We start from the raw sequence: 15,041 nt of genomic DNA on the forward strand, positions 1-15,041 counted from the left end.
GCATTTGCAATGTGATTTGCAGTTCCATGTTAGTTTCCTTTGCCCTGTGATTTGTATTTGTACATAAAGAATGAAGCGTTCAGTGGGCTAACAATGTGCTTCTAATGTGATACCGCTGCAGCTCCAAGCTGGATGTAGAATCGTGATCAGCGTTGTAGTGTATTTGAGGACCTGGACTGCTTGTCCATTAAAGATTTTTACACAAGTGTGGACTGAAATTGAGAAAAAAGATGGGAAATCTCCTAACTAATTTCTGCTAGAACTGCCATAAAAGACACACATGCTCTCATTTGAAATGATGGAGTGAAATCCAAAGAAAAGAGCTTGAGACTGGAAGAATTGACTGCTAATCTTGTGTTTTTACAAAAAGACTGAGCAATTCCTGTTTGGCAGCCCTGAAAACATAATGGAGCCCTGGGGATCACTGACAAAACAAGCTTCTGAGAGCCACCAGCACTTAGCAGAATTTACTTCAGTTAATCAAAAGATTCTTTAGGGAGAAGGAAAAGAAAAAAAAGCTGCTGTTTTTGGAAAGCTGCAAACAGCAGCAAGGATGTTTCAGTTCCTTGCAGTTGGGGCTCAGTGACCTATAATGACAGAATCTAATGGGCAAACTTCAGTAGAAGTAATTTAAAGTGCTAGACTGCTGGGGAAAAAGTGAAAGGGAGGAAAATACCGTGGCACTTTGCTCACCCTTTATTACAACATTTCTTGAGCGAGTTGTGAGTGAATCTGCAAGCACGTAAGAGACTACAGCAATCATAGGAGTACAGAGGACAGAATAATCCAGCATGCGTGGTCTGCAACACGAACATGCCCCATCATGAAGAAACATTTGCCATTGTTCTGACTCGTGCCATTTTTCTGTAGTCCTAGGTAAAAGGAAGAATTGAATTACAACTGATACCCCACAGTTTTTGAAAGTCTTTGGCATTTTTTTGAAGCGCCCATGGTGAATCTCTGATGTGGGATTGTAAACTGGCATGTAGGTTTGAAGTCAGCTTGATTTTAGTAGTGTCTTGTCTTAGGAGAAAACACATGTTTTTATGTTCTACTTCTAACTGTTGAGTACTAGATGTTTAAAAAGAAGTCTGGGGGGAATCACCCTTTCTGTTGGAATGCCTGATATTATATGAACAAAGCCAGGATAACTAAAATAAGACAAATATTGCAGAAAATAATTTTGAAAAGTTTCCATTTGCTCTGTTTAGGGACTTAACTCTGTAAGGAACCTCCTGTGTCATCAGGTCCAGTCTTCTGTTATCACAGGATCATACATTATAATCTGTCACATAATACTTCGTTTTTCTCAGAGTAAATGTGTTATTATTTATGTGTCTCATAATAATGGAATAAATGTTTTTATTTCAGTGGAGTTCAAATTAGTCAGTTGTGGATGCCAGGGGAATTTATCTGCCACAGCAATTCCAGCATTATAAAATAGCTTGCAGCTTTTTCTTGCTGAATATGTCACTGTAAACCAAAATTTTAATTTTGGCTCTCTGTAGGTACAATGCAGCTATTTCTATGTAATGATCCTTCCTGACCAAATGCCGAAACATTAGGAGTAGGAATGGACACAGTTTAGAACATTGTTATGGGAAAACATTTCTATTTTCCTTACCTGAGCAGTACACAGGAAGGAGGAAGACAGGAATATAAAGACAAAAATCTTTTAATTTAGTGTTTGATGTGAATGTGGAATCCTGGGTGGCTGTGCAGGAGAAAGAAAACTGAAGTTGCTTGCAGATGTTTCATTCTTGCATTATTCTTGCACTATCTTCAAGGAGATTATATATGCAACCGAGCGTATGTGTTGTGTAATCAAAGTGGAATAACAATTGTTAGATACATAGTTCCAGTTGCTCTAACTCTCTGTTTTGTGCTTTTCTACAGTTTTGCTCTTTATTTTGGTCAGAGGTTTTCGAGACATAATTCAGTTGAAGGCTAATTTACTAATCAATTTTCATTCAGTCAGATAATCGGTAGAACATTTCTCAGTCATTTCTCAGTGTGTAGACACAGATAACTGTAATCTTTTCCCGAGTTCTTAAGCTCACTTGCAGTTCTTGCGAAGTGCTTCTAACAGCTCCAGTCCACATCTCTTAGCTCTGCAAGCATCTAGTGGTGTGAACTTTGTGATTGTGGCCACCCAAGGAAACAATGGCAAAGGTGGTATTCTCTCTGTCAGGATAAGCTATTTGAATGTCACTTAGTAAATTAAAAAATTGTCTGATAGTGGGAGGGGAAGAACAGCTGAATCTCATGCCTTACAGGAAAAGAGGTGGGACCAATAAAAAGAAAGATGAGCCAAAAATCACACCGTTATTTTGTACTAGCTTAATGGCTGCCTTGTTCTGCCCAAAGGTAAAGGCATAGTTATCAGCGCCATTTATCAGGTACACCATTTTAGTGTAAACTTGTTTAAAACAGGGTAGAGCCCCTTTTTCATCTTAATTAGACAGTAGCCCATTGATTCCAAGTGGGCCTTCATTTTCTAATTATTTAGTACATAATATAATGTCATTAAACCTCTTTGAGCAGCCAGGATTGCTCTAAAAGCTTTAGCTGCCGAGCTCTAATATTAGGCTTTTGGCATTCATCCCTGCAGTGCGAAAAGCTGTCAGTTTGTTTACCAGGAATTTAGATTCACATTACTGGGGGAATTAGCAGTGAGCTATTAGTCTGATTCAGGCACTTAACAATTGCTGATCATCTCCTCCTAGCCTGGGGATAATGGAGGTGATCAGCTGTAAATGGAAAGCGTGGGGGCTATTTTCATGAAGGCACTTGGAGAAAGTGCTGCATCCCCTGACCTCTGCTAGCCCTGGGGTTTGCAAGAAACCCAAACACCAAGTCACTTCCTGGAGGAGAGCTAATCACCTCTAAGAAGAGCTTCCATTAGAGGCTAAACCTCAGCTTCAGCCAGCCCTCCCTCATCTGAAAGAAGTTCAGCCACAAAATCCCCGAGGTAGAAATGATAGCCTCTGAATGTATTTACCAGCGTCTGCTTCGGTGGGGGAAGCAGCTGGAGAACAGCGGCTGGTTTTGATTCTGCAGAGCGCTGGAAGATCCCGTCGAGCTCGGCAGTGCTGGTTGGCCTCCTGTTTCTCCACTGTTGTCCCCAAAAGCTCTGTCTGGCTCATGGGCACCTCACAGATTACTTAGAAAGTTTTTCTTCTTGTTCTTGTGGTGACTGCGATTTTAGCAAATAGAGCGACTTGTGATTTTTAGGGTGTATTGAAAAAGATACTTTCATTCTTTATAGGTGCTGAATCTGCACTGTTACTTGTCAACTCAAAGTTACCTTTTACTGTCCGCAGATTTTAGGAGGTGCACCAGGGATCTGTAGGCAGGAATTACTCTTTGAGGTAAATCTGAGCTTTGCCTCATCTGTGACACATACTGGCCCCCCCTTTAGAAGGCAGGCCTCAGTCGCTTGATTCTTACTGAAATTCACACAGTTGTTGGAGGCAGTGGGAATTATTTTAATGAGGCAAGGACACAATCATTTTGGATTTCCAGATTCAAAGCCTATCTCTGGCATCACCTCGCTTATGATCTTGGGCAAGAACTGTGTATTGCTTCTCCCCGTCACACAAGAAACAGCTTGCATAACAGCGAGGGAGCTCGCTACTGGAGAAGGACTGTACGAATGCCACTTGTAAATGCTACATTAGACCGTGGCAAGGGATCTAGAGCTGAGTCACAGTTCTAGAGGCCACATCTGAAGTACCTGACAGCGAGTGATGTCTGTAGAAGTCGTTACAATTGCTCTGTTAAGAGATTCTAACTCTGTTCTTTGAATTTATTTCCCATAATGCCTCCAGCAGTAGGAGACAAGGAGTGTAGCTTCTATTAAATCCAGAGGAAGGCAGGAGACTTCTAGAGTTGCAAGATAAATTTTATTAGTGAGATTTGGCATTATTTTGCACTTTTAAAAATAATCTACGTTACAACAGTTAGAAGGGTCCCTCCTTGTATATGCTTGCTGAGAGCTCAATGTTAAGACTGTCAGGATAGAGGATTTTTATTAGAATACTTTTGTATTTAGACCAAAGGTACTCACGGGATGTCGTATTCATTTCTGGGGAATAGAAGCCGAGATGGGGTTGTAAATTGCCCTGTAGTATGGTTAGTAAGAACTGTTCTGGATGGGTTTATGTAACGGCTGTTCTGAACATCGGTGGTGCTGACAGAACTGAACTGGTGCTGACACTGGCAGGACATTTCTAGTAGTTGTGCATGTGCATGCTTGTGCACTGTGTAGTTGAGTAACTGTGATATCTGGAGATCAGGTGTTACGAAAGTAACTGGAAGAGGGTGAGTTTAGGTTGGGCATAAGGAAGACATTTTTCACAATGAGGGTTTGTAGTCATAGCAGTGTGAGTACCTGTGAGTGCAGGTGTATTTAGAGATGAATTTTGTCTGCAGTTATTGATGAAGAAGCCTAAGAGGCAGCCAGGTACATAAAGGTGCATATGTACATGCAAAAGGTACATAGGACTCAAAGAAAAACCCAAACTGACATGTTTTACTTCAATTTCAGTCTAGAGCAGGATTTGTCTGTGTCAAGCATTTTTCTATGTAAATAGGACATGGCAGGAGGCTGCAACTGCAATCAGTAACTTAGGTGGTAGGGGTAAGGGGCTAAAGGTCCACAGCGCTCTCAATATGAACTACAAAATGCTAACACCTTTTTCCATATCAACCCGTCTTACAGCGCTGCAGTGGGGAAAGAGAGCAAAGATCACAGTACAGATGAGCGGAAGATGAGTGCAGTACACTGTGTGTGTGGTACAGATGGCTCAGGGAAATGTACTTCATTATTCTCACAGATACCCTCGCTGATTTGTGGAATATTGGAAAGTACAACATTTCTTCTTCTCTCTCACTCTCCACTAAATACTGGGGATGGCAGATGCTGTTACACTACAGTCAAGATTCTTGATGCGTTCCTACTCCCACCATATGAAGGATAGTCTAATGGAGCTATTAGAATATGGTAACATGTTTTCATTAAATGGCAGCAAACATGGGAACAGTGCTGCCTCTTGATCCAAATAGCTATTTTTGCGTAGGTAGTCAAATACTAGCATCTGTACTTTATTAAGACGACAAATTTGTTCCTACTATATGAAAATAAGATGTTGGTTCTCTGTGCCACAGAGGAGATGGTTCTGCTCCATGCAGTGATTTCCTTGCCCTACCTGCCCAGGAAGTAAAGAGAAGGCTGGAATTTGAAATGGAAGTGTTACCCCTGCAGAAGGACCATTACTCTGACATACACGACAACGTAAGATACTGTAATGAGGAGGTGTCTGACAGTGACTGGGAACCACTGCATGTTATCTAGCTGCTGCTTCCCTGGCAACAGATGAAGCACAGGTGAAAATAAATACCTCCCTGTTCTGCATCTGTTCAGGACTGCAGTGTTGTTTGGCTGTGTAAAACGCTGTTCGGATCTTTTGTATCTCACAGGATGGGCAACGTGCAGGATGTGTATGTGGAGGAGCTGCTTCAAGCTGAGTTTCTGGCTCTCCTGAAAGCATAGGCTGGCTGATGAGGCAACTCTTGCACACAATTGATAGTGGACTATTAACCTATGCTCAGAAATCGATACTCACTTAACTTTTAACAGGCAAATGCAGTACAAAATAACAGCAGTTACACAGTGCACACATTTACACGCAGAATAAACAGGTTATGAAACAGAGCTTCGCAGAGGAGACTGGGCAGGCACCTGAAAGGGGACAATGACAACTCGTGTATGTGGAGAGGTACAAGGTAGTTGCAGCTCCCCGAGATTTTTGCAACTATATGTCCCAGGGGGGTTGTGGTCAATATGGCTTCAATGAGCTATATGCGTTCTCTAAGCATTACTTGATTGGTTCATCCTGAGGCCAGGCAGCGTTGTCTTTTTGCTAGATAAGACTAAATTTACTGGGGTTGACCACAGAAATCCATCTTAACCCACAAAACCCAAGTCCGTTGCTAGATGTGGTAATGGATGGTATGTACGTGTTGCATTGTGCAAAACAGAAAGGAACATGAGTATAAACTGTAGTATAGTGTCTTTGATCTGCGATGGTATTTTTAATGTACTTAAAAGAATGGATTTGAAAAGGGAACTGAAACTGATCCAGAACTGGTGTTTACCAGGGACTTTACGTGTATGCTTATTGAGCTTTACTTGCCATGCACCCTGCAGCAGGGACTCCTAGACTTCGGGATGGGATGCTCTACTCTGTGCCTGGACAGGCCTAAGGAATGGACCCATGTGAACTTTGTGGAGTTAACAAGGCCAAGTGCAAGGTCCTGCGCCTGGGATGGGGCAATCCCCAGTATCAACACTGATGGATGAATGGATTGAGAGAAGCCCTGCAGAGAAGGACTTGGGGATAGGGGTAGACAAAACATTGGATGTGAGCCGGCAATGTGCACTAGCAGCCAAGAAAGCCAACCACATCCTGTGCTGCATAAAAAGAAGCATGGCCAGCAGGTCAAGAGAAGTGATTCTCGCCCTCTACTCTACCCCACCTTGAGTCCTGCATCCAGCTCTGGTGTGACCAGTACAAGATAGACATGGGTCTGTTAGAGCAGGGCCACGAAAACGATGAGAGGGCTGGACCACCTCTCCTATGAAGACAGGCTGAGAGAGTTGCTGTGGTTCAGCCTGGAGAAGAGAAGGCTCTGTGGCGATCTCATTGTGTTCTTCCAATATATAAAGGGGGATCATATGAAAGACAGAGGCTCTTCACCAGGGCCTGTAGCGTCAAGACAAAAGTGGTTTTAAACTGGAAGAGGGTGAGTTTAGGTTGGGCATAAGGAAGACATTTTTCACAATGAGGGTGGTAAGACACTGGAACAGGTTGCCCCGAGAGATTGTGGATGCCGCCTCCCTGGAAGTGTTCAAGGACATGTTGGATGGAGCTTTGAGCAACCTGGTCTAGTAGGTGTTCCTGTCCATGGCAAGGGGTGTTGGAACAAGATCTTTGAAGGTCCCTTCTAACCCATGATTGTATGCCCGAGGAAGAGCTCCAGAAGGCAGGTAGGACACTGTGTCAGGTTCCTCCCTGCAGTCAGAAACTGAACCCTCCACAAGTTTTGACCTTTGTTTTAAAATACTGTGCTGCAATATTAGCCTGACTGCTTCTGTCATGTTAGCATTTTGAGTAACAAAGAGTGCTTCAGAGCTCAGTGCAAACCAGTTGGGGGAAAGTGGGGTGCAAGTTGGGGGGATATTTTCAGTGGCTGCAGTTCTGGGTTAAAGCTGCTCTATTCCTCTCTTCTGGAAGCCTTCCATTTCCCAAAGGTCAATCAGTAGTGGAGGGTGCCTGGATATGCAATAAGATTAATAACATGGGAAGGAAAAATGCCATTTATGCCAAGTTAGTGTGGGCTCAGCAACAGCGGCAGAAATAGAACCAGAGATGGCCAAGAAACAGCAGCTCCAGAGTATACAGAGGCCATAGGCACACTACTGTGTTCAGAGATGTCTCGCTGTGTCTTCCCTTCAGCCACCTAGGAAATGAAAAGGAGGAATGAATCCCAGTTAGACACATTTATGCTCAAACATCTGGCTGCAGAGCCTCCTGAGTACTAATGTGAGACCACAGGAAACTCCTGTGGCCAGGCAGCCCTGCGGCCTCGTGTTTCTGCTTGTCTGTGGAAGGAATAGCTTGAGGCGAAGTGGTCCAGAGATCTGCATGTGTGTGGCATCCCTTGCTTTGATGTCCAAAATCACACATTTCCAGATCTGGGGGTTTTTAGCTACTGTCTCTAGGCCACTTGACTCGCTGCTTTGTGACGGCAACAAAGCAATGCATACCTGGGATATTTCTGAAGCAAGAGATGCGCTGGCACTGTCTCCTTGGAAGCTTAGGGAAGACGAGTAAAATAAGTCTTCCTGTCTTTCTAGAGCTGTCTGCTTCAGGTGCATTTGAGACCAAATGGTATTTTCTGCAAACAGAAGTAAAGCAAGATTCTTATTGTGCTTTTCTCGTGCACACCTTGGAGTCTAGCGAACTGAAGTCTGGGGAAGCTCTTTTAGGAAATGCTCTCACAGGCCGTGTGGCATTGATGTAGAAAATACATTCTCTGTTCAGTGAATGGCCTGTGAGTTTATGGGTTTACTTGTGAGGTTGAGCAGACTACAAAGCCAATTTGCACTGTTCTTGAGGACCTTTTGGTCCCTCTGGTTCTTTTCCAGCTACCCCTTTTTTAAGCGGCAGGTACGCAGTATCTCAGATGGGATGTTTAGGTTGTGGGTGTATCTACAGGGCTGGGTGTAAGGACTTTCTGTACAGCAGGAGGTAGATTTAAATATTAAACATTTATCTAATGATGCTGGTTTCTTTTATATCGTTTGGAAGCTTTTACAAACATAAAATATTTAAATCTTATTAAGGTCTGTTGCTAAAATGCTAGGAAGATAAAAGAAATACAGACTTAGGATTACGCAGTTGCATGTAACAGGATTTTTGTGACTTCTATGCTGCTGAATCTAATAAAAGAGGCTGTGTCAGGAGCTACTTACCTTGACCCAAGTAAGTGAGGGCCAAAGGTGAGTACAGGAGGGAGGAAAGGAACCCAAACCCCATAATCCTGGTGCACTATGTGGTTACTCAGCAATCTATGGACACAGCTTTTCTGACCTCCCCTTGTGATTTTTTTGCAACCCCTTCATTTGAATGCTGTTTGGAAATAGCTTCATGGTGTTTGAGATGAACAGAAGTGTTGCCAAAAGATAAGAGAAACACTTCTGAGAGCAGATCCAGGCTGGTCCCATAGGTTGGACGACAGAACTATACACAAGAGCAAGGCACCCACCGTAGGATCTTGAAATCAGCAGGATTTGGATTTCTCTGTGCTGAGCTGTTTCTCTGATCCTGTGAGATGACTGATGCTTACCAAGGCATTTGTTGCTCTCAAACATGCCGAGTATCTGGTCACACTTCTCCTTCTGGTTGCCGCTGCTCTCACACGTACACCACAGGGAGACCTCCACACTGGAGTTACTGACATAGTTGGGTGTCATGGGCGTGCCTGTCCCAAAGCCCCAGAAACTGGAATCAGGATTTACTTCACCAAATGAAAGAAGTGTCACGAGTCCTGTTACACTAAAGGGAATAAGTGTGTTACCCAGGAGAGGTCAGGAGAACCTGCAAAATGACCTGGTAAATCTACACAAAGTCTGCTGGGCTGTCAGAAAGTGAGGAGATGGCTACCCCTGACCCAGGCAATCTGATGGTGAGGTGTACTGGTGGCTGAAGCTGGTGCAAGCATTAGATTGAACGATGTGAAGCATCTGCAGGGACTCAACTGCGGTGCTGGCATATGGCAGCGAAAGGCGCTCTTCCTTCTTGTGTAGCTGGTGACACTGTGAGGGCAAATGCCTTTTGCCAAAGAAATGCTGCACGCCTGTAGTGTGCCATTCCGCCTGAGTTCATTTAGCACAAAACCAGCAAAGACATCTGCAAAACGGGAGGGTGTAGTCTAGATTTACAGACTTCTGAGATACTGCTGCTCTTTACAGCTCTTCATTTGAGCCACTCTGGAAAAGTAGGAGCAGGCTGGCAGCGAATGCTTAAAACCAAAGACGACATCCCTTCTAAGAGCTGGTAGTGCCATGTTCTGGCTGGCTCTGAGAAGATCGTGTATACAGCCATAACAAACAGTCAGGAGTCTCAGAGTCAGGCAATGAGGGAGTGTCATGTTCAGTCACTGCTGCAGCAGCAATGATGTAGTTCAAACAGGCCCAGGGAGCCCCGTCGGTCAGGCATTTAGAGCACTGTGCACCAGCTGGTGATGCAAACAGGTGTTGAAAAATCTCAGCCAAGTGCTGCTGATTTGACAGCAGAGGATGGGACAGAGTAAAGCAATAAATGCCATGAGGAGCTCTCTTTGGGCTGTACTTACCTCAGACAATTAGGCTAAGGCATACTCATTGGTATACTCAGTGCTGTCTCCTGCAGAAGAGCAAGATGGTCCTTCACAGCATCGGAGCTGCCTGCAAGTTTGTGGCCTGAGAGCATCTGCCCTGTGTATTCCTGTGGTACCACTTACCGATCATCCCCATGTATGCCTGCAGGCATGCAGCATGGCTGTGCTGAGAGCAACCATCTGGAGACATGTCTGCAGGGTGACAGTTTTGTTGGAAATCAGCCAGGCGGGATCTGCAAGAAGGAAAATGAGACTATCAGTGTCTGTGCTGTTCTCTTGGCTAATGTCTGCTGCTGCTGGACCTACTTGCAGATGTGATCTTCTAAGCAGGAGTCCAGAAGCCAGAGGCAATTCGGTTTGGTGTTATACTGGAAGGAACAATCAGGAACAATAGTTTTCCGTCGTCGTTCTCCACAAAGTTCATCTTGACATGGACAGAATAGGATCCTTTTGGTGAAATCCTCGGGGACTTTCTCAAAGAAATTCCTTAGTCCTCTGTGGCATTTGCGACGATCACACACGTCCTCACTTCCCGCTCTCTTGGTGCAGATAGAGGCATAGTCTGTGCGCAGACGAACACACTTCTTGCTCAGATTACAGACGTGAGTTGCTTTCAGGCACGGATTCGTTGCATCTCCTGCTAACTGTGAGCCTGTAAAGCCAAAAGAAACCCAGAACCAATGAGGCACGTCTTCAGAAGAGATTCTGCGTGGAAATGGGAGCAGCCCTTACTTGATGGTCAGATCGGGAACATGAAAAAGAACTAAGCAAGGAGAATGATACTGCAATTATACTAGTTACAAAACCATATTTTTTTATTGGTTCATGTTAGGGTGTTTGTTTCAGAGATTGTATCATTGTGGGTTATTCCCTGTCTTGTGGGTCTGGATCTGTGCGTATATTTACACTTGATGTAGGGGGGACAAATTTAGGCAAATATCCAGAGCAGGTGTTGTTCTGATTAAAGGGCCATAACCCCAAATTGTTGTTCTTCATAATTTTCAGGCCCTGTGAAAAGAAAGGGCAGCATCATATCCTGTAACTGTTTCAATCCTTACCTGATAACAGGGCCGCCAGTTTATTATAATCTGTCTTCCAGTGTTCTTCATTTGCTGGATTCTCATAGGGAGAAGTCTCCAAATTGAAATAACCTAGGCAAGATACAAGATATTTTATGCAGTGGGGGAAACATTTTGTGACCAGCTTTTTTTTTTTAGTTTATTTTTTTCCTATTTGTGCCTAGCTGTTCCCTCAGGCTGGAGTGCAGAAATGTTCTGTCCTCCTCAAAGCCCCATGCCAAGAATGGGTCTGCTGGAGATGCAGAGGTATTACTGTATTATCACATTTTGTCATCAGATTTCCTCTGGCTGGAATTTGGTTCACGTTGCCATTTGCTTGCTTTCAGCCTCAGTACTAGTGAGGAGGTGTGCAGCACGGGCGGTCTTTAGTGAGAGGCCAAGTAGAAGCATCCTGCTAAAGCTGGAAAGCAGCAGCTCAAGGGTGCCGTCACAGCTTGGAGTGTCATAATCACACATCTGTTTTCAGTTATGGACAAACGCAACCATTCTGAGGTGATTTTCACAGCAGTCTCCCCTCACTGCACTAGGTCTAACTGCCTCAGAGTAGCTGCCTTTGTCTCTTAGGGTCCCTGCTGTATTTGAAGGGCTGGTCCCAGATCAGGTCAATCACCTTTGCTTATCAAACAGAGCTGTAATGAATTCTCTTCACTAGCAGATGCGGTTCCAAAGTGATACCTATAGTGCTGGGAAGTGGCCCTTGGCAGCTGTTCTCAGATACGGGGCAGCGGTGAGCCTTACTAGTTAGTACCTTGTAAACTCATCTCACCATCTGTCATGCTGGAGTGAACGGTCCAGAAAATGCGTAAGCAGTGCTCCTGTCTCTTCATCCGCCGGTGACACCTGCAGTGCAGTAAAGAGCTGTTCCCGAGGTCTAGCTCTGCATTCAGACATCTGACCCTGCTGTCATAGTCCAGGGGAGGAAAGCGAGTCTTAGCCAGGGCACAGCTCTCCAGGATCCTATAGGTGCCGTTGCAGGTAGAGTCCGAGAGGCACAGCTGTTCTGCTGCTATGCAGTCACTCCGCGGCAGAGCCAGTAGGTCTCCTGGTCAGGCAGGGGAAAGACTGTTAGGATCACAATCCTGAGAATGTCTCACAAGCACCCTGTCATTGTTCTGTATGCATCTGATATTCACTGAGGATTCCCCTCAAGAGGCAGAACTGGCTGAGGTTTTTCATATGGAGAAGTAAGGAACAAGAACTGTCTCCATTTAGAAATGAAAGGATGAGTATTAATGTGTGAAAGAGGGAACAAAGGGTTAAAGAAATGTCAAAAATAATTTTGTTTGATAAAACCCTTTTTTATCAACCTTAACTCTTTCAACTTAGCCAGGATCAGGGATGGCGCTCTATTTTATGGAGTAGTAAATCCCTGTGGAAACCTTGGGGTTGCTGAAGCCTGCCTTGAAGAAGCTCTTCTCTCTGGGTAGTGAAAACCGCAGTGCAATAAGCCCACAGTAACACCGTAGTGTGTGTGCGCTGTGAGTCAGGGCTGCTGGCTGTGCCGTTGCTGAACTATATACTGGTCATTAAGGGATGTACTGAGGAAGCCATTTGCAGGGTGCAAAAACAACTACTTCACTGAGCTTGGAAATTTCAGAATGCACATTTTTTGCAGAATAGAATATATGCTTAATGTAAGATGCAAGTAGTTTCATATAGAAGCGATGATATACAACCAGTGTAAGCACACATAATCTGGTCCCTGAAATCCCTGTCAAAAATGCTGGGATGCAGGCTTGGCTGCCAGCTTTCATCTGTTGCTTGATTGTGAACTCTGACTATGTCTCCCTGTGTGTATATTTGCATAACACATGCATTGACTATATACATACACACGCGCATGTACCACCTTATATCGGAGTATTAAATAATCTCAATTTAACAATATAATCTTTAAAGCTAGACTTTGTTTCAGCTTTTGAGGTTTTTCTTTTTACATGGACTGTTGTCTCCCAAGGATAATACTGGTGTGATACCTGGCATTATGCTGTCGCACGTAGGTGCATTCAGTCTGTAATCTTTCTTCAGTTCAGTACTATTTGAACCTGTACCAGTACAATGAAGACCTGGAACAAGACTGTTTGCTCATAAAATTTATAGATAGTCTAGTATGTTTCTTCTCTTCAGGGCTATTGCTTGGCTGGTTGTGGGAAATGACTGTGCTGAGCCTTACATCTTCCTTTAATCTTCTTTGGATACATTCTCTCATTGAGCAGTTGTAGTAGCACTACTTCAGTCTGCCTTCACTGCAGATTAGAAAAAGATCTTCGAACAGCTCCTATTACCCGGTATCGCCATCTTCACCACCTAATTTGTTCTCTCCCTTCCTTCACTTCTGCTGACTCCATCAGTTTATTTGCTGTATGCTGTAGGCTGCATAATTCTATGCTGGTCTGCTTCTCAAACATTCCACCTGTCCTGCAACCCAGGAATACTATCGAGGTGTCTCTGTCTCACTTGTACAAGTACCTTTGCTTTTCTAGCAACTTACTGTACTTTGTTGTTCATCTGGATGTTACGGAGAGACTGTATGTCTTCTGTAAGCTCCCTGAAAAACGAATCTCTTGTCAGAAATGCTTTGTGCCCAGCACAGTGGCTTTTGCTTAGGCCTAGGCACAACCTTACTGAACGTTCTGAGTTGGGATTACTTCCTGTAAGGTTGCAATCTGTGCAGATTCCCAATAGCAAACTGGTCCCTTCTCTCCAGTAGCTTTTGGAACCCTAAACTGAGTGAACGGATCTACCCCACCAGGCCAGACCAAAGCAGTATCCATCTCCCCCCAGGGGGTTGCAGCAGCTGTTGTGGGAAGATCATGAGAAGACAGGATGCACTTGCCTAGCCTTAAGAATTCTGCTAAGCAAGCACCTGAGCTTAAAGTGACATTTTAAAACTTAAAAGTTTTTAAATTGCCAGGGTAGAGCAGAGCTGGGTGTAAGTGGATGGACTGTGTTTCTACCAAAGGCCTGTGCCAGATGCTTCAGGTGAAGCTGCTCTAAACTGCACATTTAAAACAGTCCTCCTCTACAGACATCATCTAATAGCTATGCATTGTCTTCAGCCCCAATACTTGACAGGTTGTTTCATATTTTTAAAACCTTGTTTTAGTATTCCAGATAATAACAGGAAAGAAGGAGAAGGCTAATCCTGTCCTAGACCTATGGTCTGGGTTGTAGAACTTGTTAAAGTTGCACGTGTGTGGGAGTCCCTTTTGTAGTATAAATAAAAGGTAATAATCAACTCGCAGACTATGATTATTTATACCTTAAAAAAAAGGGATAGGTAAAACAATACCCCTTTATTCTCCCTTTTCACTCCACATCCTGTCATATATATACGCGTATTATTTTTTGTGGCCCTGGTGCACCATGCTGTTGAGAGAATGGTTGTGGAAGGGAAACCTCTCCTTTACTAGGCACAGTTATCAAAGAAGCATTAGTATTTGGACATGGAAAACTGTGGGAAATCTACTGTAATCATGTGGCTGCAAGTGCTACTGAGGTCTCACTGCAACAGCTCATTTTTATAGCAGTCATTGTGATATTCAGCAGCTGCAGCTTTTTCTGAGTATAAAGCACTGACATCCCATAGCCAGGGTCTAGGAATGCTTCACAGCGGTCTCCTAATTTCTGTATTTCTAGTCATATTAGCCATTAGCACCGGAGACGAACTGGAAAGAAGGGTAATTTCTACCCTCGGCTATTGTGACTTGGCAGTGGTAGAAGGGAGAGTAGAACAAACAGCTGCATCTCTGCAGGAGCCCCTGAGATCGGTCTTTGCAAACCGAGCCTCATCTCGGAAAACTGTGAGCACCGAGCATTTCAGAGGGGAACGCACGGCGGGCAGGTACCAAGACAAGCTCTCGGCAAAGTCAGCGTGAGAGGTACGGCAAGGATCTGCAAACGCAAGTACTGCTGGCGCTGCTGCTCCCCTTGCGCCTTTTCTGCCGCGCTGAGGGATCAGCTGCGGGCACCTGCCCCTCGCTGCTGCGGGCGGAGCGGAGCGGAGCGGGGCGTCCA

The 15,041-nt window shown here is 44.3% G+C and overlaps 1 protein-coding gene across 1 annotated transcript; it reads right to left on the reverse strand.

Annotated features, from left to right (window-relative positions):
• Positions 1-7,318: 7,318 nt before the first annotated feature.
• Positions 7,319-13,322, reverse strand: LOC104499080 (GDNF family receptor alpha-4-like). The gene is made up of 8 exons (XM_010142540.1): positions 13,310-13,322; positions 11,791-12,066; positions 11,004-11,096; positions 10,252-10,597; positions 10,069-10,178; positions 8,914-9,048; positions 7,832-7,962; positions 7,319-7,524 (listed from the first exon to the last, which is right to left on the reverse strand). Exons 1-8 carry the CDS (start codon positions 13,320-13,322, stop codon positions 7,393-7,395), a joined length of 1,236 nt encoding a protein of 411 aa, XP_010140842.1. The 3' UTR covers positions 7,319-7,392.
• Between the last annotated feature and the right edge of the window lie 1,719 nt (positions 13,323-15,041).

The sequence above is a fragment of the Buceros rhinoceros genome, unplaced genomic scaffold (assembly GCF_000710305.1).
Source record: "Buceros rhinoceros silvestris isolate BGI_N320 unplaced genomic scaffold, ASM71030v1 scaffold32538, whole genome shotgun sequence".
NCBI lineage: Eukaryota > Metazoa > Chordata > Aves > Bucerotiformes > Bucerotidae > Buceros > Buceros rhinoceros.